At 43.7% G+C, this 26,723-nt stretch overlaps 1 protein-coding gene across 1 annotated transcript in view; it reads right to left on the bottom strand.

The window, feature by feature from the left end:
• The window catches only part of LOC120900535, a 199,733-nt gene that overhangs the window by 145,615 nt on the left and 27,395 nt on the right, over window positions 1-26,723 (bottom strand). The window contains exon 2 of the mRNA XM_040307647.1: window positions 6,750-7,827. Coding sequence (XP_040163581.1) covers window positions 6,750-7,417 — 668 coding nt within the window. The 5' untranslated portion in view covers window positions 7,418-7,827. The remainder of the gene's footprint in view (window positions 1-6,749; window positions 7,828-26,723) is intronic.

The following is a 26,723-nucleotide window of genomic DNA, read 5'->3' on the forward strand; positions in this document are numbered from 1 at the left end:
GCACGTAAAGCTTTTCACTTCAAACGGACACCACCACCCTTAAAAATCACAACCATTCATGCAACCAGGGAATGAGTTGCATAAATCAAAACTGCATTCGTAATGAATCCGAGGCTGGAAATAATTTCGCCATAAGACATCAAAGATAAACCACCACACTTTGCCCCCGCTCCCCCCTTTCGGTCATCTTTGTAACGAGTTCCGAAGCCCTCCCGGCCATCCCTTCCATCTCCTTCGAAAATGTAGGAACTGCTCGTTTTCCTATGCGTCATTTAGTGGAGTAGAGCCAACACCGGCCCCGACTTCCGGTTTCGCTTTGGTGTGGGCGAGAAATAGTTACGCAGTTTTCGCACAGGATGCTTCCGGACAGCAAAGTACGCAAGCTGGAAACCCCTTCCGGAAGCGAAACCGGCAGTGATGAGCACGAGCGCAAACCGGTGGAAACTACTGCATCGGTTGCTGAATCCTGCGTCGACCTGAATTCCGATCCCGGACCCAGGATCCGTACGGTTCGCCCGGGGGTACATGCATGAATAAATAATATTGGTGGAGGATTTTGGTTTTTCACGAGCCAACCGGAAATGTAAAAGAAGTGAGCCCGGTTTTCTGACGATGCGTACAACGCCCGGGCATACGCTCGGGATAATCCGTTGCAGAGTTGAAGAGCTGTAAGAAACGACGGTTAGGTGATGAGCGTTTCGAGAATGGTTTCGGCTTCTTCCTTCTACGGCATTACACCGAAAAAGATGGGTGAAAGTCATCAGAACCACCTACTTCCGGTGCCCCAAGCCGGTGTGTGAAATTCATCTTTCCCGGTACCCAAAAGCCTTCGGAGCACATACAACCAGCGTGAAAGAGTGAGTGGGAAAGTGTGTGCTAAATTTATCATATTTAATTCAAAGCGAATATGACCTCAGGATGAGGCCAGCCTCAGGTCAGGTCGGATGTCAAAGTTTAACCATTTTCAGTAGCAAACGGAATGTATTTTTAATTCACTGAAGCATCCACCGTCGGAATGATATCTTTGCTGCCAAAGGATTGTTTTCTTCTTCTTTAACTAAATGTGATGACAGGTTATTAAAATTGCAGTTGGTGCGGGTGAAGTGAATATTAGTGGTGTGACAGTTTAAAACTTCAACCATCAGTCTAAGATGAGACTTTGATCTTAAGGATGTCTATTTCTTATGTTTAGTTTAATTTAGGACACGTATAATAAAATGCAAATAATAAATAGGTAAGTTAATACATGCCAACACGCTGTAATAATTACGACGCAATATTTTTCTATAACTAGTTCATTTGGCTTACAGGGCTGCGCAAATAATTTGAAAAGATCCATTTTACTCTTAAAAATACGCTGAACCCAATTCATATGAGATACTTCTGACGACCCCTTGGGCCTGGCTCTATGAACATGTTGTGGCAGCATTTATGGATTTTCCTAATTATTTCAAAAACTGTGCACAAATTTGCTCACTAAAAAATTTTAAAATTGAGTGGAAATGATTTTTTATCTGTTTTGGTGAGCAAACAAGTTGGAAAATGTTCCTGCAACAAATAAACAAGAAACAAATCGATTTGTTTCACTTGCAATAGAAATGTTCCCGCAACATGAGTTTGACAGTTCGTCCATACGATTTGGCAACAAATGTTCCCGCAACATTTTCATAGACCCGTGCCTTAAGAGATCTAAAACCAAAGCCAAACCCATACTGGTCCTGACACTAATACATAACATATTCTGGTTCAAGAACTGCAAATGACTTAATGCCGATCCTGGATCTGATACTGAACCTATACTGGTCCTGGAACTGAAACTGAACCTATAACGGTCCTGGAACCGATACTGGACTCATACCGGTCAAATAACTGATTATGAACCTTTACCGGTCCTGAAAGCTGTACCTCATGAATCCGTACATACCCTGGAATCTATCATAAACACACACCGGTGCTTTAACTCATCATGAACCCATACTTGCCCTTGAACCTGCCATGAGCCCCAACCGGTCCTGAAACCAATCATAAACTCGTACCGTTCCTGGAACTGATCACAAACCCATACCCTTCCTCGAACCTATCATGAACCCATACCGATCCTGGAACCGATCATGAGTCTATACATACCCTGGAACTTATCATTAATTCGTATCGGTCCTAGAAATACTCATGCATCCATCTCAGTACTGGACCTGAAAGGAACCCCATAAAAGAACGAATACTGAACCCATACCGGTCCTGCAACCGATCATGAACCTATAATGATGCAGAAATCGCTCCCGATTTCAATGAGTATTTTGTGAGGTGCCTGTCATGGGTTCAATTCCCAAAAAGACCGCGCCGCCATACGTAGGACTGACTATCCTGCTATGGGGGGGAATCAATTAGTCACTGAAAGCCAAACCCACAGGCCTTGACCGACATCGGTTGTTGAGCCAAAGAAAGAAAGATTAATTTTGTGAGGTAGCATAAATATTTTTTGTTACACTTCAATCGAATGGAAATGGACCTAAGAACGCAAATTTTAAAATTTCAAACTAAACGTTCGTATCCTTTGCGTAACACAAAACACAGAGCAGTAACACAAAGAACCATACACATTTAGAAGCAAGTAAAACATACAATACAATACAATACAATATAATAAATAATACAATACAAACTAAAACATTCTCAATTTATCAAATTTTGAACGACTGTTCTACCTTACCAGAACATTCGATGTTTGTATCACAATATTCATCACTATGCTACTTTTCTTGCTAGTATTATTCGCCTTTTTACTAGGAAGGATTTTTGAGATTAGTATAATCCTTTTCTAATACTATCCTACTCGACAAGCTAATTTGCCGCTGCATTACCTTCCAATCTTCTCTTTTGTTTTGTAGAATCTCATACCGGAACTATTTCTTAAGGTTTGTTTAGTTTTGACTCGTCCAACAAAACTAGCTAAAACATAGTGTACTCAGGGGAAACAGAAACAAAATACCGTTTGCCGCTTTCAGATGCTATGAGTAAAACAATCCAATTTCTTCCCAAGCTGGAAGACAACAACCGTCCTTCCTTAAAAAAAACCACCCCTCGCAGGCAAATCAACCAGCGCAACCGCGAGCAACATCGCACCGACAGGTGCCCGAGAAGATGAAGTCGACACTGATGGGTTCGTACAATCCAACCGCACACCATTCCGACAGAAGACGGACAGAGAACAGATGAAATGGTAACCTGCTGGTTCAAAGAAAAACACGTCCAATTGCAGCGGTAAAAGCGGTTATGGAGCATCATAAAACTGCCACGCAAAAATGGAACAACAGCACCAGAAAGCTTCAAAGTGTGGCGCGGCATGAGCAAAAGGACGACCACCACCGTGTGGGCACAAAAGCTCCCAACGTTTGTGCTGTGTTTGAGTGCGCATAAACCCGGTCTTGACCTACTGGCGGCTGCTTTGGTGAGTCAAAATCTTCAGCTTATCGCTGCCGGGGGAAGAATAATGGATAAACTTGAACCTCACTCACAGCTCACGGACCATACGGTACCCCGCTTCGGAGCAGGTCCAGTCCGGTAGAGAAAGGCTGTGATGTGGTGAGGCAAATTATCCTCGCAGGTTTTGGGGAGGGCAAAAAGTCCAGCCATGAAAACCTGTTCCAGTTGCCAAGTACGACCAAGGCGCAGCAAGGAGTGGTGCACGATAATTGAGGAAAATAATTTTGCACGGCTTTGCCCGGCTTCTGCCAATGGCCCTGCGGGTTAGCTCCGGCTTTGCCGGTTGAGACGTTTTCGGGGTAACTTTTTGCCTTCCACTCACGGAAGAGTAGTCAATTTTGTGGGAGGTTCTGCTGGAGATGTAGATGAACTGGTGGTTATGTCCACAAGGGAAGAGCTTTCGCTTTGCCTGGGACTCGTGAGGTGAGAGCTTTCTTCTTCTAACTGCTCAAAAACGTACTCCGGAATGTGTACCTGCCGGTGAGGAATGAAAGTGAAAATAAGTCGTTTAGTTATTCGTAGTCCTGAGAGAGAGACCGCGGTAGGGGAAGAACAATCTGGGCTTCCTTTTTGCAGCGAGATTCTTTTTCCATGAAGATGAGAAATTTCGCTTGGTATACGTGCACGTGCCACAGAACGGGCTTTAAATTTTGCGTTTAACTTTTCAATTTCCACTCACCGTACACCATTAGCGGGACCAATATTTTATCTTTTCTTTGGAAAACGGAACGGAATCCCGGATGAATAACAATCAACCATAGAACGGTGTTAGCTTTACTTATTCATCTCGCCTTTGTTCGCCGGGGGGTTTGCGCATGCTAAGGAACGTCGCTGCTACCGCTAAACATGCTAAGCGTACACTGCTCACACATTACAACATAACACCCCGGAAAAATGGTAACACTCTGCTAACATTGTGCCAGCACAAATGTTTACACATGCGGGTGGTATGCCCTCCCCCCTCTCCGTGTATGTGCCATCCCTGACGACATTCTTCGACGCGGTAAAATATTTACCCAACGTTGGCCTTTCCCGGGAAATCGTCGGCATCGTGCCTTCCGAGAACGAAACCAACAACACCGAGCTGCGCCTCACCGCGCCCTGTTGCTGCTGCTGCTGCTGCCGCGCAACTCCTGACAAGGAACATATTTTCCTTCGTGACATATTTGGTTTCTTTTGCTTCCTCAGCTCCGGTTCTGGTGACCCGTTCCACCCCTCGTTGCTCTCGATGACACGCGAATGTCCTTTTGCATGGCGTTGTGGCGCTGCATAGCACCCCGTTGATAGTACGCCACCCCGCTCGGCGTTGCATATGGCTCGAGAAAACGGGGCATCACACCAACGCCTATGGTCGACTCTTGTGAGCTGTGAAATTTCTTGCGGTTGCGGAAACTGGTCGCTCAAGATGCCCGTAGACACGATGACGACGACGGCGACGAGCATGCAAAAGCGCATCACAGGAAATGGGGAATAAATCCCTGTCATTCGTTTCGGCACGGTCGCAATTTACTGTGCAGTGAACATCTCGAACGCTTTTGCTTCTTTCCTTTGCATTCTTCCCGGGCTGAATGGTGACGCGCATCGCTAAGGTAAGAAACATGGTTCCGAGGACAGGCTAGGACTTGCTGGGATGCTTTCTAAGTTCCTACCTCCGTACGACGTAGCACGTGTCAAGCATAGCAGTGTGTCGTTAGAAGCGCACCTTCAATGCTTTCCGGGAGGTGTTAATGCTAATGTTTGTGCTTTTCTTCCATGGCTCCATGGCTCGATGGTAACCGCAAGCAGCTCTTTCTGCATGTCAACTACCCGTCAGCTATCCGGCAGCAACCGATGAACGGCACAGCAACACACTGTTGCGTAAATTGTTTTAATTAGCTTCTGTGCCGGGTAGTAAGGAGTGCGGACAAAAATGAACTGCAGAGCAATTATCTGGCCTTGTGGTTAAGGATGGGCCCGGCAAACCACAAAACGTAGACGATCATCTTGATAGGATAATTGCAGAGCAGCACGGGTGCGCAAGAGAGCTGCCTCGACCACGGCTTGACCAGAACCAGTGGGGGAGGGCTGTTTAGTTCTAGATAAACAGCACAGCTGCAGATGAAATTGATACGTGTGTGGGTGTAAGTGCGTGACCACAGTAAGGCAGATGCATAAACCAACCATTGTCCATTGTCCAGACCATCATCGGGCAACTAGGTCTCGTTTCGTAACCGCTGCAGAATCAAGAAACCTGCGTTACCTGCGGAAGAGAGAGCTTAATTTATACTCTTCTAAAGGTACTGCAACACTCGGCGGCATCAAACGATTAAAACCAGTGACGCACGGTGTGGCATTACGGGAGAGAAGGCACTAAGCTCAACAAGGTTCTTACTGTTTGCCTTCCGGATCGAAGCCAAACTAATTGAAGGCTTTCGATGGCGACTAATGTCAGAGTGAAACGCGGGATGGGGTAGTTTGTCCGTGACATCGTCACGCTCATCACCCAGAACAAAGACTTGAATACAAGCCTCAATGCTAATACTTTACACCGGAAATACGGCGCATTCATCTGGCACTCCTTTGCAACAATACAGTTCTAGCCAGTTGTTACCCGTCAAACAGAATAACTTCCCTGGATGCTCACTAGTTGTGACAAAATTTTAACGATGACGCTATGGCAATTACCGAATAAGTGGTAGCCTGGCGCGTGTATAAAAGCATGACGGTAAGCGGTACCTGGTAGCTTTGGCTCGTTTCTGGCAGGGCACGTGCGCTCAATCGAAGTGAAAATGAATGACCGGCCCGACGTCCGCATTGTCAACGTGACGCAATTGAGATGGATTAAGCAGCTCGGGCACTTGGCCAGTGTTTGTGCTTACGCCTGTGCTGAGAGGTTGTGACGTGCTTATCGCTAATTTCTTGCCGACAAACTTTCATTCCGCAGCCAATTATGGTTAAACTGTGGAACGGAACGCATGGCATAAGATGCCGTCGAGCCAGCAGAGTACCGTTTCACCTTGTCGGTAATTTTTGGATGATATTTTCTTCCAAGAATTGCCGTGTTTTTAGCCGGATGTTTTGCTTTCCGGAGGCTGGTTGCAATTGGGTAAACTAGATAGGACTGCTGTTGCTAACAATTTTTTTTGATCTTTATTTTTTAAAAAAAGAGAAATTATTTCTCTTTTTTAGAAAAAGACGCTACACTTGGACATCAGCTAAAAGGAGCATCAACTATTTATCCTTTAAAGACTCTCATGAACGGAAAATACAAATTAAGAAATACTCACGAATAATCTGGCTTCGCGTAGCAGTTGCCCAGGAACCGGCAGCGTAGCGCATTACAGGTGTGCGGCTTGACCGTGTCCACCTCGTACGTGATGTTAAACCCGTAAACATCCAGCAGCCGGTCGAGGGCACGCAGATGCGTCCCGTACAGGCTGTCCATCGTGAAGCGCACCTCCAGGTACGGGCTGCCGAACCGGATCCACGGTACGCTCGTCACGTCATCCTCGCTCAGCTCGTACACGTTCATGCTGGGCACCTTGTAGTCGTCACTGTAGTACATGTACTCGGTGAAGCGCAGCCCGCCGAGTACGTACTGCTGCGTCAGGTACAGCACGATCGACACGTTCGCACCGACGATGGCCGATGCGTCGATGATCCAGGTGCAGCTGATCGGGACGGGAAACCGGGCCGGAAAGTTGGGCGTCGAGATGATGCCGTGCGGTGCGGTAAGCGTGCTGCCACCGCACAGCTGGGACGAGGCAGACAGGGCCGGGCCCTGCTCGTGCTCCACCCGGATCAAACCGGGCTGGGATGAACCGAGCTCGCCACATCCGTACGGCGATAGTAGCACCAGCACCAGCAGTAACCGATCAAGCACCACCGCACACGCCCTGTCCGCTGCGGACATCGAAGATCGGAAGCCGCAAAGCCGGACCAAACCACTCACCATATCCTTACCGGACGTTCGTACATTGCTGGGCGTTGGGAACGACTGGCAGCACTGCCGCGTTTGACGTTTAGTGTGTACCAGCGCAAGCAGCTGGCTTTGGTGTTTGTAAACAAAGTAGTCGTTGATGTGTGATCGCGTACGCGTGTGCTGGGTGCGCCCCCTTTTATGGCCGCAAGCCGAGCGGTTCTTTCAGGTCCTGGCCGCACAAAACTTAACAAAACACATTCCTGTACCCTCGAACGCAAATTTATGAGCCGACTGACAGGTGATTTCAATATTATGGCTCGTTAATCATGTGCGGTCGTTTGGCCATCGGTCAAATGTGGTGCGAGAGTGTTACTGAAGTGAGTGTGAGATTTGCACAAAAACCCTCGGGCTTGCCGCAGAGGTCTATCCGTTATCGGTAGAATCTGAAAATAAAAGTTCGAAAAAAAAGGTAAATGAGAACGTTCCAGTGGCAGCACTGCGGTGTGGAAGGGGGCGAAACGGTAATGGAGTAGTGATTAACACAACATTGCAGTAGGAATGAGTTTAAAATTTAATTTCTCTCTTCTAGATGGTTGATTGAAAATTGATGGCTGATGGTATTTGAGGTTAATGGGTCGGATAGCCGTAGCTCACAAGTGGTGAGAAGAGGTATCAGGGAGCGATATTCATCCCATTGGACTCCCGTACTCTCTACACCGCCTGTATTGCTTCCGGCATTCCACAAATTGGTGGGCACATAAATCTGCTGCCTTTGCCCATCCCATGCCACCCTTTTTGGCCATCTCATCGTCCCATCGATATCGTAAATAAATGATATCGATTCGTTTTCGACCGTTAAATACACAAACAATATTTGCTGGTGCGAATTTGCGCCTGCAGAAGGATCTGCTTGCTGACCGGGAGAGACTAGGGCAGGTAAGTGGCAGCAAACCTTAACAATAGTGTGGAAGCGGATAGTAGTCACATTAAATGGTTTTATTATTTTATCGCATTCGTTTCTTCCGCGTAATGGGCACATATTTGCGTGCAATTGTTTACACTCGACAGGCAGGGCGAATTGGCAGGGCGATAAATGGCCTGCGTTGCTGCTGTAGTAATCAGTGATGATAGCAAAAAATGACACATTAAATGCACACGGGAAAAGCATTAAAGCTGTTCGAAACACTGTAGAGTGCATTTGCTTACCGGACGGTAGACAAATGTTAAATATGGTGTTAATTAAACCTTTTAAATCGGGTTCCGGTGCAACACATTTGCATGGGAACACCCTTCACAAAAGGACAAATAAAGCGCTTTGTTTTGCCTCGCGCAACCACTAACTGGCATTACGCGTTACTCTACCTGTCTGTCTGTTTGTGACACTCCTGTGGCCACACACGGGGTTGAAATTGAATAGATAAACTCCAGTTAAAGCGATCATCACGCTCGAGAGCACGCATTTACGCAGAGAGCTGCAACGAGATGTTTGCGATGCGTTGGTGGTATTTGATGCGTAGTTGATATGTTATACTTTTAGTTTTTTGTTGTATGAATTATTGTGGATGGATCGTTTATTATTCATGATTTTTATCGAATCACAAAAGCCTACTAATCTAGGAGTTTATCCATCATTGAGAAGGATTACTGTTGATCGTGATTATGATTAATTATGTTTTTTTTTTAAATTATTTTCAACGATTTCTCTAAACGATTCATTATCAAAGGATAAATTATACAAGGTTGGGTCGTTTGGTTATAAATGCTATACAGTACACAGTTTACAGTTTAAAAAAAATCGAGATAAGACGATATGTTCGTTGCACCGGTGCAGGATACTTGTAATCTGTTTTGCCGGAAACACCATATCGGAAGAAGCCTGTCACTAAGTCATTTGCGATGCTTTTATCGATGGTCTCGAAGCGGTGGTTGAGAAGGATGGGTTGGTCTTTTCGCTGTTATTGAGCAGTGGTTCACCGCACTAAAATGAGAAAATTTGATCAATCATCGGGTCTCGGGTTGATTGCGGAACCGGAGATACTTCCGTCAGATCAATCCATTTGAGCTGTTTCTCGCTCAATGCATGAAGGCGAAGTGTGTTCCAGATTTTGATATCGTTCCTGACAACTGTGGTACACAGGATTCGCGTGTGGAGCTTGCCAAAATGGTTACAACTTAACGGGATTATGTAACCGTATCTGTGTCAGCAGTGTGTAGTAAAATAGTAATTCTCACTTGTGTAAAGGGTATCCCAAGAACGAGCAATGTTTGTGGTCTAAACCATTTCCTTCACCTTCAAAGCGCTGAAAGGTACAAGATGTATGCAAAGTGATTTGTACTGCTTTCTTCCTAGACAGCTGGTAAGGATGATGTTGCTGCGTATCGTTGTTACCGTTCAACCGTTGACGATATAGGTCGGCAAGCTTCTTACCATCATCATCTCGGGGAATGCTGTTATAGCTTGCGTAACACGCTACCTAGAAGTTGTGTAAAAACGTAATACCACGCGCAAATATGTAGAACATTTAGCGTGCGTTTCGTCTTGCTGCATGCGCGTTAAACAGTGACAACATGGCGAGCGAACTGCAAAAGATGTTTCACGCGTATTATGCGATTAAGCTGCGGAAGCAGATACATTTAGCTTCCTAGCGAGAGCATTTTGTGAGCAGTTGACACACTACTGTCGGTGTGCATGTGTGTTCAACCCGTCGCTTTGCTCTGATGACAGTGGAGGTGAATTTCCTCATTCCACGGAAAAGTTTGTTTACACGGAAAGGCGGATTAATGTGATCATTTCAACACGGTGTTCGTTGGAATGCAAATGTTGATGCGTTCTAGAGGAGTTGTGACGCAATTCTCGACCTGAGAGGAAGATGAAAGTAATTAAAAATTCCCGTTACAATTGATCAGTACAAAACCCGTAGATGTAGCAATTTGGTTTTATGAACTCTAATTGCAAGTGATAATTATCGCAAGATTCATTCGTTTAGCTTCTACTTAATTAGGACATGTTTTATATTTAAAATAAATGGAGAGCTCTTTGCCGAATGTTGTTTGCCAGCGACGAGTTGTGCTATTGTAAACAAACGTTAATTTACATTAATTGACATTTCAATTCCTTACAACAATTTGCTCGTTCTGCTGGATGCTAACAGAAACATGTTTGCATTAGTATAATCAGACACTATCCATTTGCGACTTATGATAACACGTCGCCTTAGACCATCCATTACCTTAACGAAGTAATTTCCAATAATGTATGCATGAGCCCGGTACAGACACACACATCTTCGTTGCTTGGTAGTAGGTGCAAGCGACAAGCAACTGTTAAAATCTCATTTTCCGAATTCAATCAAATTAATCCGTGCCCGATGAAGCCGAGGGAGGCTGATCTGCGATGACAAGTTTAATTTGTCTGATGTGTGCTTCTGGACGTGTCTACCAGCCCGAATCTAAATGGGTAATCACTCTTGCAACAGTTAGCAAAAGCCCCGCTAATGAACAATCTCGTTGATTATTCCAATTTTATAGCACCGGTCATCAGAGGCTGTCCTGATGCTCGGCTGTACACTGTACACTGTGCGCGCGTAGCTGGAGCGTTGCGACTCACCGACAAAATGGACATGGCAGCCTCATGACAATCGAAACTCATCAACCCGATCGAACGCTAACGGGGCAGCTTTTGCCCTTTTGCTCAATGGTATTGCAATTGCTAAGGGGCGCTCTGAAATGTATAAACAAATAGCCATCATCCCATATTACAGTCTCACGTCCGATCGACGTTCAAGCATCGAGCATCATTGCCACCGGTTTGAAGGGAAGGGAGTTGATATCGGTATGTAATTATGCAAATGATATTTGTCCCAAAAGTGAGAGCCTGTGGAGGCATAAATTAGTGGTGGTGATCTCCCGAACCCGCAGAGATCGATGACACGTTTGTCACACTGTCAGCGGAACTGTGCGGTTGAAGCGAGCCGCAGTAGCAGCAGCAGCAGCAAAATGCAACGCAAAAACGGGAAAGGGATAGCTCAAACCGCAGTACACCGAAACAGTCCCAGCGGACTTTTCCTGGTCAGTATAATGGAAAATAAACCAAATCAAAACACCACAGCCCGCCCGGGCGTTACGCGTTCGATTGCCAATCGATTTGTAACGCTGGCGGTGGAGTTGACAAAACATAAAACTTGTTGCCCTGCTGGGCGGTTGTCAACCATGGGGTCACAGCGCAGCGGCGGTGTGCAGCGCGGTATTAATTCAGCTGCAATCACAACCAACCACTTTAGCGCACGGCAACACGTTCGTACATAGATAGACACGCTCTCCGTTGCGTGTAGCGTATTTACAAGCGAAAACAAATAGCGAGGCGCGTGCGAGGAAATTGATTCCAATTTCACGCATTTTGTCACGAGCCCTGGCGGTGGTAGCGCTTGTTCATGAATAAATTCGTACAGCGCCAAGCGGAGGGTTTTTTATGTTGCTCCTCTCCCTCTACCCTTTTCTACGTGCACGATGCGGGTGACGATTGTTGTTGATTTTATGACATTTATTTGATAAGGGAGAAAATTAAATCCTGCTTGGGTCGGTGGGTTCGAAAAGCGGTGAGATACATCAGGACGTCAGCGCCGCGTCAGGATTTGCCCCACACCGTGATGGATAATACATTGCTATTGCAGGGTTTTTTTTTTGTTTCCGAGAATCGAAATTACATTTCAGCGTATTATTTAGCGCGTGGGCAAACTTCTGAACGAAAGAAAAGGGATAACCCGGGCTCGTCACTTTAAGTCAACTGGCGCATGGGAGCAATCCCATCAAATGGAACACCCCACCACAGACAGTCGGCGCGTTTGGCGTCGAGTGGCACGATTCAATTTTCGATGCCAATTTTCCAGGAAAAATCACCTCAAAACCACTTGCGAGCAGTAGGGATCGAGTGCGGCTCACGGGTTGTGGTAAATGGAAATGGTGGAAAAGATTCAAATAAATCAAAATGATGAATATGATGAGTGTCGTCTCTTATCTATCTTTGGCAATGCCACTCTTCCGAGGCCTCCCAACCTGTATCTGGTGGTGGCTGGTGGTTGAGCCGTTACGCGTGTGTGTACGTAAGCCGCAACACACCGTCTCCCGGATGATGTTGGTACCACCGATGTCACCGAATTCAATCATCGTCCGCGGTAATCGCAAATGTCTTTGTGATCATCGTTTCTGGATTGCTTTTTGAGTGAGTGTGTGTGTGTATTGTTCGCAGGGCAGCAACAACAGGGACAGAAACAGACACCGGTACACAGGTGGAAGTATGTTAACCTTCTTTGACACCTTCCAATTTATTTCGTACCCGTGGCCAAACGGTTGACACCGTGCCTGCCAACCATCATTATTGCCGACGGGACCTTTGTTTGCTACCTACGGGGCCTCCCCCAAACGATACCGGGGCGTCGAAATCAAAAAGAAAACCACAGGGAGTGAACTGATTTTGCCACAAGTGTGAAGTTTTGGTGGCTCGTTAGAAGTGGAAGATGTGTGGTGGTTGCTGCTGTCTGTTAAATATCCTAGGAATTTTGGCGTCCCAGGTGAGCGGACTCCTCCTGTGTGTGTGTGAGTGTTGTGTACCGAGGAAACGCTGTCGCATGAAGATAATCGAAAGATGAATTCTGTGGTAGGCCGCTCGGTACCCGAACCACGCTTTTCCACGCTGTTGGTTTAATATGGCATAGGTGTGTGTGTGCGTACAGATGAAGCAAAAACTCTCTTCCTCATCTCGTAAGTACGGTAGGATAACTTATCATCCTACGTCTCTAGACAGCCGCATCAGCGAACGATCCCCAAGCACCATCTGTCATTGGACGGAATCGATTCAAAGCCTATGGTGGCATTAGGCACAGTGTACAGGTGTACCGAGCGTATTGGGTGACTTGCAGGGAAAGCTTTTCGTAAGGAGCTCGCACAAGAAATAATACTCATCTGCAGCAAGAAAGGCGGAAACTAGGGAATATTGAGCATTTGTTTCCGGATTTCTTCCACTGTCGTGGGCTTCTTTCACCTAGCTATGGCCTGAATCTTTACGAAATCGATCCCCAAGAGTCAAATACAATCACTGTGGAATGGGAGTATTGGGAGCATTGAACGCAGCAAAACAGATCCGGGATCTGGTGGTGAATGATTAAAGATTCTATCGAAGGTCGCATTCCCATCGAGCTATGTAGGCCACCGGGACCGCCGTGAGAGAATGCGAAGTAAATGTGCGGTGGCATTTTTGGATACGAGCACGGGCATTAATTGGATTCTCCTGTGGGAAGGCGCGCTGGGGCGAGCGGTAAAATGTGAACCATGACAAATCGATGACATTTATGCACTGATGGAAATATATTGCGCCTCCCTATTTCGTTTGTGCCGCCGTTTGTGTATTTTTTCATCAATCAAAGAAACTGTCATATCGAGAAGTTCATTTGCTTAGCTTAGCCTAGCTTAGGATTGCTTGCTCTTGTGGGTTATAATTTGCATGAAATTAAACTCGCTTGTATGCTCTTTTTTCTAAAATACCCTGCCAAAAAGCAAGAATCAACAGACATCTGGATGTTTTGTTTATCCTTTTTCATCCCTAAAAGTAAGACCTTGACAGGATTAAAGCTTGACAAGTGTAGCACTTGCCACTGTGAACCCGATTGAAGGTAAAAATGTAATTCTAAACCAAATTAAAGACTACAGGGAAATACTGGGGTTGCACGTGGTCTATGCCCGGTCCATTCACCCTGCTGGCGATGAGCTGGCAGTGGTTTAATAATTAAGCGCAAATTAAGATAATCATGACAGGCGTCCGTTTTGGGATTGTTCGCGACGGATTTGTTCGTGACGGTGGCTACGAGATAGCCGTGGTGAAGAAGGACGCGAGAGTGCGAACAAAATTAACGCCATGAAGGGATTAAATCTGTTCGCGAATAGCGAAGCTGCTCCATCTTCGATGGCAGTAAACGAGAAACGGAGACATTACGACTTTGTGTTCGCGGCCGTAAAGATCGGAACAGATGATATTTTATTTATGCTCGAGTTGGGAACGGTGGTAAACGTTTTAATTCTATACTTAAAGTAGCCATTTGCTGGAAGTCTTTGTTGCCTTTGTGATAAGAATGCTTTTATCATAATTGATTTTTTACCATATTTTTTCAAATGAATAAATTTGAAGGTTGAGTATGACTGCCACCAAATGTTTATCAACTCAAATTATAGAAATCACCAACATGTAAATCTTATGCGTAAAAAATCAATTTCTACAATCAGAAATACTTGGCAGAAATCATTCAATTTCAAAATAGAACAACGCCTGTGAGTTTAATATGATTTGTATGTTGCTATCTATTTTATGACGTTGGCTCAGTGCTAAGTATTGTCGTAAACATTGTGAGCAAGTATCGTGTTTCTTGTCAGAGATCGTATAAATTGTCGTATCGAGCCAAGCGCTAAGGACGGTGTGGTTTTAAGCTTGTGTTCATGCATCAAAAGGTTTTGTGTTTTTTGTTTTAGTTTTTTATTTAATTGTTTAAAGAGGTAACAAACTTACACATGAATGAAATTGAATGTGCTGTTCTGTTTTAATTGAACAATGATAAATATAATTTCTCACATTTCACTTGATTTCAATCACTCACATGCCATGCCTATTGACTAATTTTTGGGAGGAATATTTCAATGCGACGCAGTCAATTTTACTTACGATCAAGGCTACGATGTATTCTCTTCTTTTTTTGCTTGTCACAATCAGCAGCCATGGCTGTAGCTGATCAATAAATCTGATTTTCCTTCCTTATCCGTGCTTATCGCGTACCAAGTGGTATGGTGCGCAGTTCTTTTTTTTGCAAAATGGCTCCTAAACGCCGTCTGGCAGCAACGAAATGAACGAGCTACGAATCAGTTAACGATTTTCACTGACAGCTGATTGATGCATGATAAAGATGGGTCGTCGGCAACATATTGGGCAACGAATCATCGTGCGCCATCGTACTGGGCTGGGAGGGAAATATTGTCAATCTCGCCGCGATCGATAGAACGATAGGCCGGAGGCGACAATGCGACATCGTTTGCTGCGTCTGTGGCCGTACCTTTCGTAAGCCGTTGAACGTCTTTTAACAAAGGATGATTGTTTAAATTTTGACTCGGGACTGATTGCCCAAATGAAGCATTTAGTATTAGCGTAATGTAGACAGACTAACGGCTCGGTGCGTTTCATTTGCATTTTTAAGTTACTCGAATTAGCGTGAACAGGCGAAACGTTAGCTAGCATGCCAGCGATAATGCTGAATTATTTATCTCTACCATATCAGACTGGTGTTTGGTGCTTGCGTATTAAACAACTTCAGCGACAAGACAAGCGGTATCCCACTTGAAAACGTAAGCAATGCGAGCGTTTTTCTCTTTGCCTTTGCTTTGTCCTTTGTGTTTTTGCATACACAGACACCAGAACACAAACCATCAGCCCTGTCTTTTGCCCAAATACGTGACCAACTGCGCGCGAATGACGGCAGCTTAAGGCCTGAAAACAATGAAAACTCTGATAAGGTGAGTCGAGGGACTCCTGATATGCGTGACACACACAAAAAAAAAAAACAAGTCACGATACTCCCAAAATAACCATAAACGCGTCACTTCAAACGCTGTGGACAGCAAACAACATGCACCAAATGGGCGTTGTACGGTGAACAGTGTGGGTGGGCTGAAGGCCTACGTTACCGTGAAGGTACACAGCGGAAGCATTCAAGAGGTCTTTCACCATAAAATGAGCCATTCTTGTGACGATAGGGATGCCACGTAGGAGCCACGTGGGACAGGCGGAAAGCACACGGTGAAAGACATTCAACCGTTGGGCTGGGAAATTTGTTCCTGTCCTGGCGACAAATCTGGCCATTCCCCCTTTTTTGTGGACGTGCTTTGGTTTGGCTAAAAGAAGATACCCTTAAAATAACTGCGGTGGGATGTTAGTTCAGGGTTGTTTTTTTTTCTTGCTGACTAACTGCAGGTAAATCTTGCGGTATAAAACGGTCTATTTCGTCACAGCATCTAATGACAGGTGCCATCAAGCAAACATGTCACCCAGAGCGACCGGCCAGCAGAGCACAGAATAGAAGGTGGATGTGAAAGTAAACCATTTTCTGCCTCTACTGTCCCCACTGCTGCGCTGTTCGGGAAATGGCGGACGGCATCTGTGTAAGGTAAAATCCTCGCACATAGCGAACGAAACGGTGAAAAAAGCACCTTTCCCCCGCTCTTGCCTGCGTGTCGGAAAAATGTTTGCCAAGGGATTTGCTCATCCGCACCAGCGAGCAAAGCGTGTACAGTGCTTTGTGGCGGTATGTGGTGGGAAGCAGCAAAAAAGTGGGACGAATTCTGGACTGGCCCCACAGGCAGTGTAGAAGATTGACACCGGTGCGATGCGGTGGTAACTAATGGGTGTGGATGAAGGTAAAAAATAAACAGTAAATTAAATGGAAAGACTAAGTCAATGTGGCAAAGTTGTGTGGGGATCGTGGGCTTTTTTTTTTGAGGACCCATACCCGGGAAGATAAACACAATTAATGGCGTGTTTCTTTTCTTGTTTTTTGTTGTTGCTTTTTTGTGTGTATGAAGTAGATCTGCTCCTCGGGGTCAGTTTTGAACAAGGGTTATCAAATCCAGCGTAAGAAGATTAGACGGGTACAACGAGAGGGAGGTTTTCAATTATTTTTTCTTACTATGTTGGGATTGTTTTAAATTCTGCTCAAAGTTATGATACGATAGCGTTAAAGGCAAATGCGAATAATTATGGGATATTTTAGATGTTAATTGGGTTGCTGGTGTTGTATCATTGTGGATTATCTGTTGTACATGGTTTAATTTGGTTGCCTTACCTTAAACGACTTTGATGTTAATAATTTAATATTTAATTGCGGTAATATTTGTTGCATGTTTTGTTAATCATTTGCAATGGCCTTCTATTGTTGTTTGAATGTATTGAAGTCTATACATCGTATTTATTTTACACAGGCTTCAAATATAGGCAGCTTATACATGCTATAACTTTTCAGATGAAACGATTCAGCATTCTCAATCGATTTGCTCACGTTCTGCACCACTTCCGTTAACACCAACTGTCCCGTTTGTAAACGTGACTTTTAAGTGACAGTAAAGAATTATTGATTGACACTCATCTTCAATTGTTGCTTAGACTTTTTGGGACACTCTGTACTGCATCACTGTAGAAACAGAATGATTCTTACAATGATGTTTTTTGAGCGAAATAAGAGCGAACTTTAACTTTTTAACTCACTTTTTTTTAATTGAAATCAGCCACCAGGCGCCTCCATCCGGTTCGAGGCTTTTGCATTGAATGAACCGGATGGAGGGAGATGCATTGGCTTTTCCGACGAATGAATCGCGTGTGGGGCTCGGGGAGGGAGATAAAACAATGATAATACACATTCTTTTCATCGTCGTCCTTTATGTAAAGCAACGGTTGGCAGAATGGACTAAAATAATTTTCCTTTAATAATTTTTTGCCATTATTTTATTATGGGTTTGCAAATTTTCTAAAAATCGTTAGAATGTCAAAGGTTAAAACCTTTTTACACGTTTTTTATTCGCATATCACCATTGGCAAAAATTTACGAAGCTTTAATAGAAAACTCATGAACATCTTATTGTGAGTAATATAGTGAATAGCTATGTCAAAAACAATTTACAGTATAATTTCGTACTCCTAACAAAATAATCAATATTATATTTTAGTTGTCTCCGCCAAATTGAGCAAGATAAATATATTAAAAAAAGAAAATAAAAAAAAGAAAACATCCTTGCTTTTTATCGTCATCATCACTTTGAAATGAGAATCGTAATTCACGGCTTCAAATTAATTAACTTTGTAAACATTTGAGGTTTGCACTCAACTGCATCGGTTCCATTTTTCGATTGCAATGCAATTTATTGTCGCACTTCAAGCATCATGGTGAAAGTTAATAAATTATTTTTCTTTAATTGAAATCAGCCACCTGGCGCCTCCATCCGGTTCTAGGTTTTTGCATTGAACGAGAAAAAAAAACAACATAACATAAAACACAAAATCAATCAATAAGTACCAGTGAAAAGTTTCTCAATTCGTGCATCGATACACAACCACTTGCATTCGAGAGAGCTGCTTTGTGTGCATATTGATTTGTGGTTTTATTGCATTTTCATTAGCGCTTGGGAAAACTGCCAGCAACCATACCCGTGATTCAATTGAACGCTCTGTGTACTTCGTCCGTCTGTACCGAAAAGTTGGGTTCATTATGCCTCTGGCTGCCATATGGCCAAATTTACACACCACACACGATTGTAATCTCCCAAAAAAAAGGAAGATCCGTAAAATCTGGTGGCTCGAATCGAACGAATCACTTTTTCGTGAAAAACAAAGAAAAGCAAGAAACTAGACAAGTAAAATAGGCGATCTAACGAAACGCAACAGCTTTCTCAACTTTATTTGTCGAAAGGCGGATGGGACGTGATCGAATGGAGCGGTGAACTCATCCATTTCCCACCCTGTTGGCCCTATTCTCCTTACCACACTTTTACCGAACCGTTTTTTCTCCGAACCCGAAAGTGATTTCCATGCCCGGGGGCCAATTTTCCATTTGATCGCAAGGATAATGAAATTTTGCGCTCGTGCACCAGTCGGGCCAGCGTTGGAAGGCAATACTGAAGACGATTGCTGATGGAAGCTGCGGTGGACAGGAGACGGGAGCCAAAATTGTTAGCCATTAATCAAAAATTCAAATTTATGCATTATCATGTTTGATTTGAGCTGCCATTCGTTCCACCCCCTCGGCTCCGTGGTACGGTACGGTTCGGTTCAGTTTATTCACGCCATTTACGGGTGACTTTTGAGCGAAATTGAACTGACAAAGGTTGACCGAATGAATTGATCCGGCTTGTAGTGTGAATTGAGACGTGTCCAAGGGAGCTTTACGGTTGTGGCATACTTCTATTGCGGTGTCTCCGGTACCGGTACCAATCGGTACAAAATCGATCATCATTGTGCATTTCATGGGCGTCGCTGCCTTCTTCAATTTTGCCCGTTTTTGGATTTTAGCCGGGGCGCTGTGTAAAAGAAAGGAAAAGCTTCAATCTCCCACTGCCTTCACATACGCGGGCGATTGATTTGTATGCGCACGCATCGATTGGACCGATTTTTGTATCGACACACGCAACGGAACTGATGACAGTTTGATTGGTTTTACCGTTTACTTCTCAATCTCGCAACTTTCTCCGACCCGGGCAGTTTGGGAATAGTGGCAGCGGTGTTGAAAGAGGAACAATCGTGAGAAGAAAAAAAGTTAAGCACATCCTGTCGGGCGGTATCGGGTGTCGTACGTGCCACTATCAATCAAATGGCAAGCAAGCAATGGAGCTGCAGTGGTTTTTTCTCTTTATTTCTCCTTTCACTCATTCGACGCTCCAATATCCCTCGATTATTGGCCGGAAAGGGCGAAAGGCCCTAATAGGTTTACGCTTGGCCGGTTTTGAATGGGGGCGAACCGGCACGAATGAACAATACCGATCCGCCTCGGGAAAGTGCGAGGGCTAGCACGTGTCGTTATGGTTCAAATATGGCAAAAACTCATTTCGAGAAAGGTTCAGTTAATATGATTACTGGACGATCTCGCTCATCAGCCCGACAAAACGCTTGATTGGTGATGTTGTCCTTTTTTTGTTTCTGCTTAATTGTTACACCGAATGATTATCTCTCATATAAGTGCTTTTGTTCAATGCACTTACATTGCGTCAGTTGCGTTTTGTGTCAGAAAGTCAGTTCAATTTGAACGATCTGTGATCAACTTTTATTTATTATGTTTGTTGTGAAAACTTTACCCATTCGTACGGCACTAGTTTTATGATGCAAATTCCACAGATTGCAAAAGTACGTCGTAACGCAACTGGAAAGCGACTTTCATCTCTTTTACGGTTGAAATTTTCCAATCCAATGCGACATCGGGCGCGGGTTGAAATACCACACCAGGGGAAGACTTAAAAGCTCGCCCTTTGTAAAAGGAGAGGCGAGGAGGCGTAGCTTTTGAAAGATTCATCAAATGTGAGGCGCTTTTGTAGGCAGTTATCCATTTCACCTTTTCGAGTGCTGTGTCGAGCGTATTAGCATATGCAAAATGGGACTTACACCGAAGATGTTATGGGCCCGGCCTTCGTTCAAGCTCACAATATGACGAGCTCGGCTGGGAAAGCGTCTCAACCGTTTTTGTCGTCCGACACGGCACACATTCAAGGACCGTACGTTTGCGATGGAATTACGTACCGATGTCTTCTGCCTTCGGTAAGCTTTACAAAAGGGGCTATGTTTTTTAGCCGATTTATGCTACCGTCTGCCTGTGTCGGCGTGGACACTTGTGCCGTTGCGTTGCGAAGCATATGTGTTTGATTATTCATTACCGAGTGCTATCGTTTGCATTCTATCGCATTGTAATCGGTTTTACGGTGCGCCGAAGCAAACGGGGCACGATGATGTATTTGAAATTCAAAGCAAGTGTGCAGCCACTCGGCTATACGGCGGGAGAGATTACACGCCTTTTCGGTGCCGATGAGAGTGCGCAATGTGTTTGTTTTTATCTAAATTAAATTTTCAGTACACTTGCACTTGCGTGGTAGCACGCGTGAAGAATGGTAACTTTATACAAGTTACGAAATATTTTTTACTAGAAGCATGATTAGAGTGATTACACTGTCAAAATAAAACGCAGGTGCCAGATTGATCCAATATTTGAAAAGAGCATGAAAATAGAAAGAACATCTTGGTGGTTTCCAATGTAATAAAGAAGGATATTAGGATAGATTGGAGGTGAAAGAACACAAAGAAATGTGATATATGATTACATATATCGCATTGCCAAATGAAAAACAAATTTACTTGTACCTAATATTTCATTGCACCTGACGATGAGATATGTTCATTTATGCTATTGTTTATGTTCTTGTTTTTTTTAAATGTTGAGAATAGAAGTGAATAAGTAAAATTCGAATGCAATATTAATTATTCGCAACAAAGTGTACGATTATTCTAACAACATATGAAATGCGAAACATCAGATAAATTAGCTAAATTGAAATGGAATTATTTTATCCTTCACAAAACCAAAGAAAAATAGATGTGCTTTTTTCTTCTAATTCAATACTTTCTTCCATCAATATCTGGGACTTATTTTTCCTTATTATTAATTAAACGAGTACCCTTTCTTACAAATATTACTGACTATGTTTGGAGGTTTTTACTGAACTCTGTTAAATATTTTGTATGGATTAAAGTCCGACCAACTTTAACTCGTGTCATAATGCGACCTAAAAGCGAAAACCGTAAACATGAGATCGCATGCTTCTCCATTCCCTCTGCTAAACGTTCAAGCTGCGAACAATTCCGTGGCAGATGTTAATGTCAACATGAGAAAATAATAAGCGAAAATATTCAATTTATCACCCCAACGACAACTAGTTTCGAGCGTCAATGGGCTTTGCTGACAGCCCTACCGTTGGCTGTCTATGAACTGAAGTGTCTTGTGTTTTACTGGAAGACGCCAAGCGCCGACAAAAAAAAGTTCGCTCGCGAGAATCCCCTACAATAGAAGACGAGATTTTCATGTTGGGGTGGCGTACAATATTGAGGAATGAAAAATAAAAAAAAATTGACGCCATTGTTGATGCCGTTGACGAACCACAAGATGAGAATCGGTCCCATTCCTACCCGTGCTGACGGAACGCGTGTGCTCCCACACGCACACACACACATCCTGCAGAACGGGCTAAAGTTTCCGATGGAAACGAATTGGAAAACGATGGTGGCTTGATGTTCCGTGTTGCCAACAGCGTATCCGGTTCTTTTTCGCTTTTCTCGGTCCGTTGCCACGATGATAACGATAATGGTTGATGACTTATCACATTATTTGCGCCAACAGCAATTTATTACCAGCTTCTTGGGCTGCGTTGTGTGTCGTTTTTTTTCTGCCCGTTCTCAACGTTATTTTATTACACTCGCCATTTTGTGTCCGTGTATGTGTGTGTATGTTATTTCCCTGACGAAAACGAACGCATGATTCGGTGCCAGACTGGCTGCAGGATACGGCCTATTTCCATACGACAAGCCACGTAATTATTGCGTGTCGCGAATGTGACGCACGGCACACAACAACAACAAAAAACCTCTCGCTCAAGTGGCAAGGGAATGAGAGGAATACAAAAAAATATACGCACAGCGCCTACGGGCTTCTCGGGTGTCCTTCACCACAAGCAGAGAACGTTTGCCTACGGAGCGGATGTGACAAAACGGAGCAATAGAAAAAAGACAGTGGTTCTGGTCCTACCGACCGCTCGTTTCCGTTTGACAACAGAAGCAGATCATCGCGCCCGGTATGATTAATGGCGAATAAAGATTAAATGTGGAGGGGTGGCTTTTCGCACAAGCTTTCTTTTCGTGCGATGGGGCAGGGTTTTTTCTTTTTTATGCTATTTGTTGTTGTTTTTTTGCTGTTTCTCCCTCTCTTAGCTGTGCTTTTTTCTTCCTCACACCTCCCATGTGGGAATGTAGGCTTATGCGGAGTGCGCTTTGGCGCGTGTATCCATTTTTTAATCTCAGCAGGCAGCTCCAAAGAAACCACTTAGAGGCGGTGAGTTTGAAAAAGGTAGCAGCGATCGTTTTGTCGGGTGCCATTTTTCATGGTAAGAAAGCCTTAAAGTAATAGTGTGCCAAGGGAACATCCATCAACGGTTGGCGCGTGCTACGAGGAAATTGGGGAAGGGGACGATTGTGCTAATACTGAATGTGATGTTTAGTTTTAATTTTTACGTCTCGCCTGAGTCGGGTGTGGAAAAATTTGCTATTTTTCCTCGCATAAAATGGTGCTAAAATGTAAGCGAAAATGTGAGATTAATCTTACGGGATAATCAAAGCCATCGCATTATACCGAGGCTTTATTATTGAAGACGTAGAATAATACACTTACGTTCATTTTTAATTTTGTTTCATCGTTCGATAGCCGGAACAAAGCCATTTTCTTCCATGAATTATCCTAATGAAGTGTGTTTTTTTGTTGTTGCCTGAACCATTTTCCTTTGAAATACTTCTCGCCCACAAAGTGGTGGACCATCAATTCAATTTTATTCTTCACACACCCTTAGGAACTGAACCGAGAGGCAAAACAGACGAACACGCTATCTACACTCAGCTGCTGGTAAGCAGAGTGGTCAATAAAAGTGTACCAAATTAATAAACCATCCTGCGGCTCTCGGCCAAAGCTTTTCCATTAACAACACCATTTCCCGAACACAATCTCCCTCCCCGTTATCTGGAACAGAGCCTCTAATGAACTACGAAGCAGGAATAGAAATTTATGAGCTCCCAAACGTACGCTTGTATCGGCTGTTTTGTGTGGATCCTAAATTCTGGAAAAATCTATCTGCTCGTTTTATCCCCAAATTCCCATCGCTGATAGCACCCCTGCCGCTATACGGCTCTCTAAAGTGTCCATAAATCGACCAGCTAGGGCTGACGACGGCAGGGAATAAAAGACTCTCGGACCAGAGCTCTCAATAAAACGTCATCAAAACGGAAAGATCACTTCAATTCGATCGGGACAGAGGGATTCCTGTATCGTTCAAGTGGTCCTGTTTTCGTGACCGTTGTTAGGAGTAAAACTGTAGCGTGATGACAGTGCGGCAAGCTACGTGATTGAGATTGTTAATTTTTTATCGTTCATTCATTCGTCCAGATCGGGCCGGCGGAGTTTGTACGGCAATGTTGCTCTCGTAAAGTCTCATACGCTATTAAGGCTGTGCATGCTTCTGCCGGTGGGCTTTTTTTCGGTACAAATTGCCTCTCCTTATCGATAACAGTCAATTTTATTTGCCAATTTACGGCCGTGCATCCTCTTTGGTTTGGTAATCTGATCATAACTCTCGCGAAAGGAGCCTGTTCGCTGTAACAAGCGTGAAATGTTTGTAGCTTCGCAATGTTTCCCAATGCAAAGGCCTTTAGGAAATGATTCTGTGTGAAAACTAATGCTGCAAATAATGGAATGATTATGTTTTTTATTTTTTCAAAGTTTCAAAATGTTTGAGGATTAAGACGAAAGCTTAAGATTAACTGTCTTGTTGCTCTTCCATTTGTCACTGTCATGACAGGTATTCCGCAAACTTGAAAGGAAAATATGCTCTTCTTATCTTTTTAATGAAACATAAATTCTTCGTGAACTAACCTGATCCCTTCTGCTACGAATCGGTGTTTGTTTAAATATTTTTCGTGCTGAAATAATTTAGGCTGAAAGATTGAGGCCAGTTTTGTGGATGGTTTTGTATGCAGTGTTGATATGATTTCAGCCACCAAGTGTCAAACTCCATATAAAACAACTGACATTGGCTCCATATTATTTTTTGTGCTTTGATTCCTGTTCTATTCGAACGTGGAATTTAATCTTTATTATTTCTATGTTTGCATTACAAACTCTTTTTAAATATATTTTTCATTTTATTTCAACTTTTTTTAACTATCGACCTTAAATTTCATGAATCAAATCCAATTCCATTCGAATATACAACTCATAGGCAATTGAGCTAGCTATTGCTCACTTTATACTTCCATCAATAAACACTCTTAAAACTCACACTTGAAATGTTTTCTCGTTTCCAAGAATTAAGTATTAAATCGGCTTATTGAAAATGGCTACTTTTTTATGCGCAGTGTTTTAGCCTCTATCTTTCTCCCTCTCTATTCTTCTCTTCCTCTCTCTCTCTCATTCTCAAGCAACAGAGCCTCAAGAGCTCTTCAATTCATCATGCCCTCATTGTGAAAGAGGGTGGGAAAATTTCCCGCCTCTGTCTTCTTCACTCTCGCTTTGCTTTCCTCGTTTAGCCTTCGCTACTTCATTTTCGAACCCACACTAGAAAGCGATCTCTCGGGAGCTTAAGACACAATTCCCAAAAAACCGCTCCACTGCTGTCAAAATGATGACAAAACTGTACAAACATGGTTTGGCAACGCCTAGGTCTGATCTTCGGTTATTTTTATTTCCTATGGTTTATACCGCGCCGCTCAGAGAATGGAGACGCCTGGTGGATGGAATCGCCCGGACGTTGATTTGCCTCACAGAGCCGGAGCGTGTTTCGTAGCCGGTAACTCTCAACGGCTAAATTTGTTTGTTTCGTGCTTTGCACGAATCTTTCACGCTGTACTAAATAGCAACTTGTTTTTCTTTCTTCAATTTTGATGAAAAATCCATACAGAATACCATACTGAGGGAGTTGTACTTCGTATGTCTACCGATATAGGATGCTAGTGATGATGGTAAGATTTTAGAATTTAATGCTGCATTCAAGCTCTAGTTGAAACTGGCAGTTCGACTCATGCTCGAGAGTAATGCTGCCATCAAGTGGAGTAACTTTTTAGGCAGCAAGTGAAAAGAATTACCAACAAAAAACGAGTCGCGGCTTGTGAGAGTAGTGGTGGGTGTTATTTGTGTCAGCAAATAAATAATGTATTTCCCCAAACGGTTCCTTCACGGCCTGCGAGTGAGATGAGTGAGTCAGTTGCGCAACAATTTGTAACGCCCAACTCAGCCATTCTGCGAAAGCCAGTATAGGCGATGAAATGGACTGATTGTTGTGTAATCAGAAAACTTTCACACGGACCAATATTCAGCTGTTGTTGGGGCCGCAGGATTTAACACACTTCTAGGATGCTACATTGTGCCTTTTTTATTGTACTAACCCGACCATCCATCTCTTTCTGTCTTTATCGTTGTCGTCACCATTCGACAGATGTTGCCTTCGAGCTGAGGCACGATTCGATGCACAATGCGCTTCTCTCAGTCAGAACACAAACGCCGTAAATACAGAGGCTAAGAGGGCGTGAGAAGTTTAAATAGGGAAAAGCGCGTGATTGTTAGACAATTCTCACCCAACTGGTACACGTCTCTTATCCATCCAAACCTACAATATCGTTGACGGATTGGTGTAAAGTGCTCGTCACAGTAGCGTTCGTTTTTCCCCGTTTGTTATGCACCATGGAATCGCACCAAACTTTTGCTACTGAAAATCTTTCCGAAGCGTTGCTTTTCAATTTAACTTTGTGAATAATTTTCAAACCAATAAGTTCGCTTGCGCAGAAAAAGTGCGCAATGTTGGTAGATTTAGATATTAAATTACGTTGACAATTTCACCCATTTATGAAAATGTATTGTTTTTTTTATTGACAGAAAGGATTCACAGAAACTTAAAAAAACTTATTACATTTTATACAAAAAAATTGTTTTGCAGTTTGCAGTTTTCCCCCTGTGTGGGGGATATTGAT

The sequence above is a fragment of the Anopheles arabiensis genome, chromosome 3 (assembly GCF_016920715.1).
Source record: "Anopheles arabiensis isolate DONGOLA chromosome 3, AaraD3, whole genome shotgun sequence".
NCBI classification, from domain to species: Eukaryota; Metazoa; Arthropoda; class Insecta; order Diptera; family Culicidae; genus Anopheles; species Anopheles arabiensis.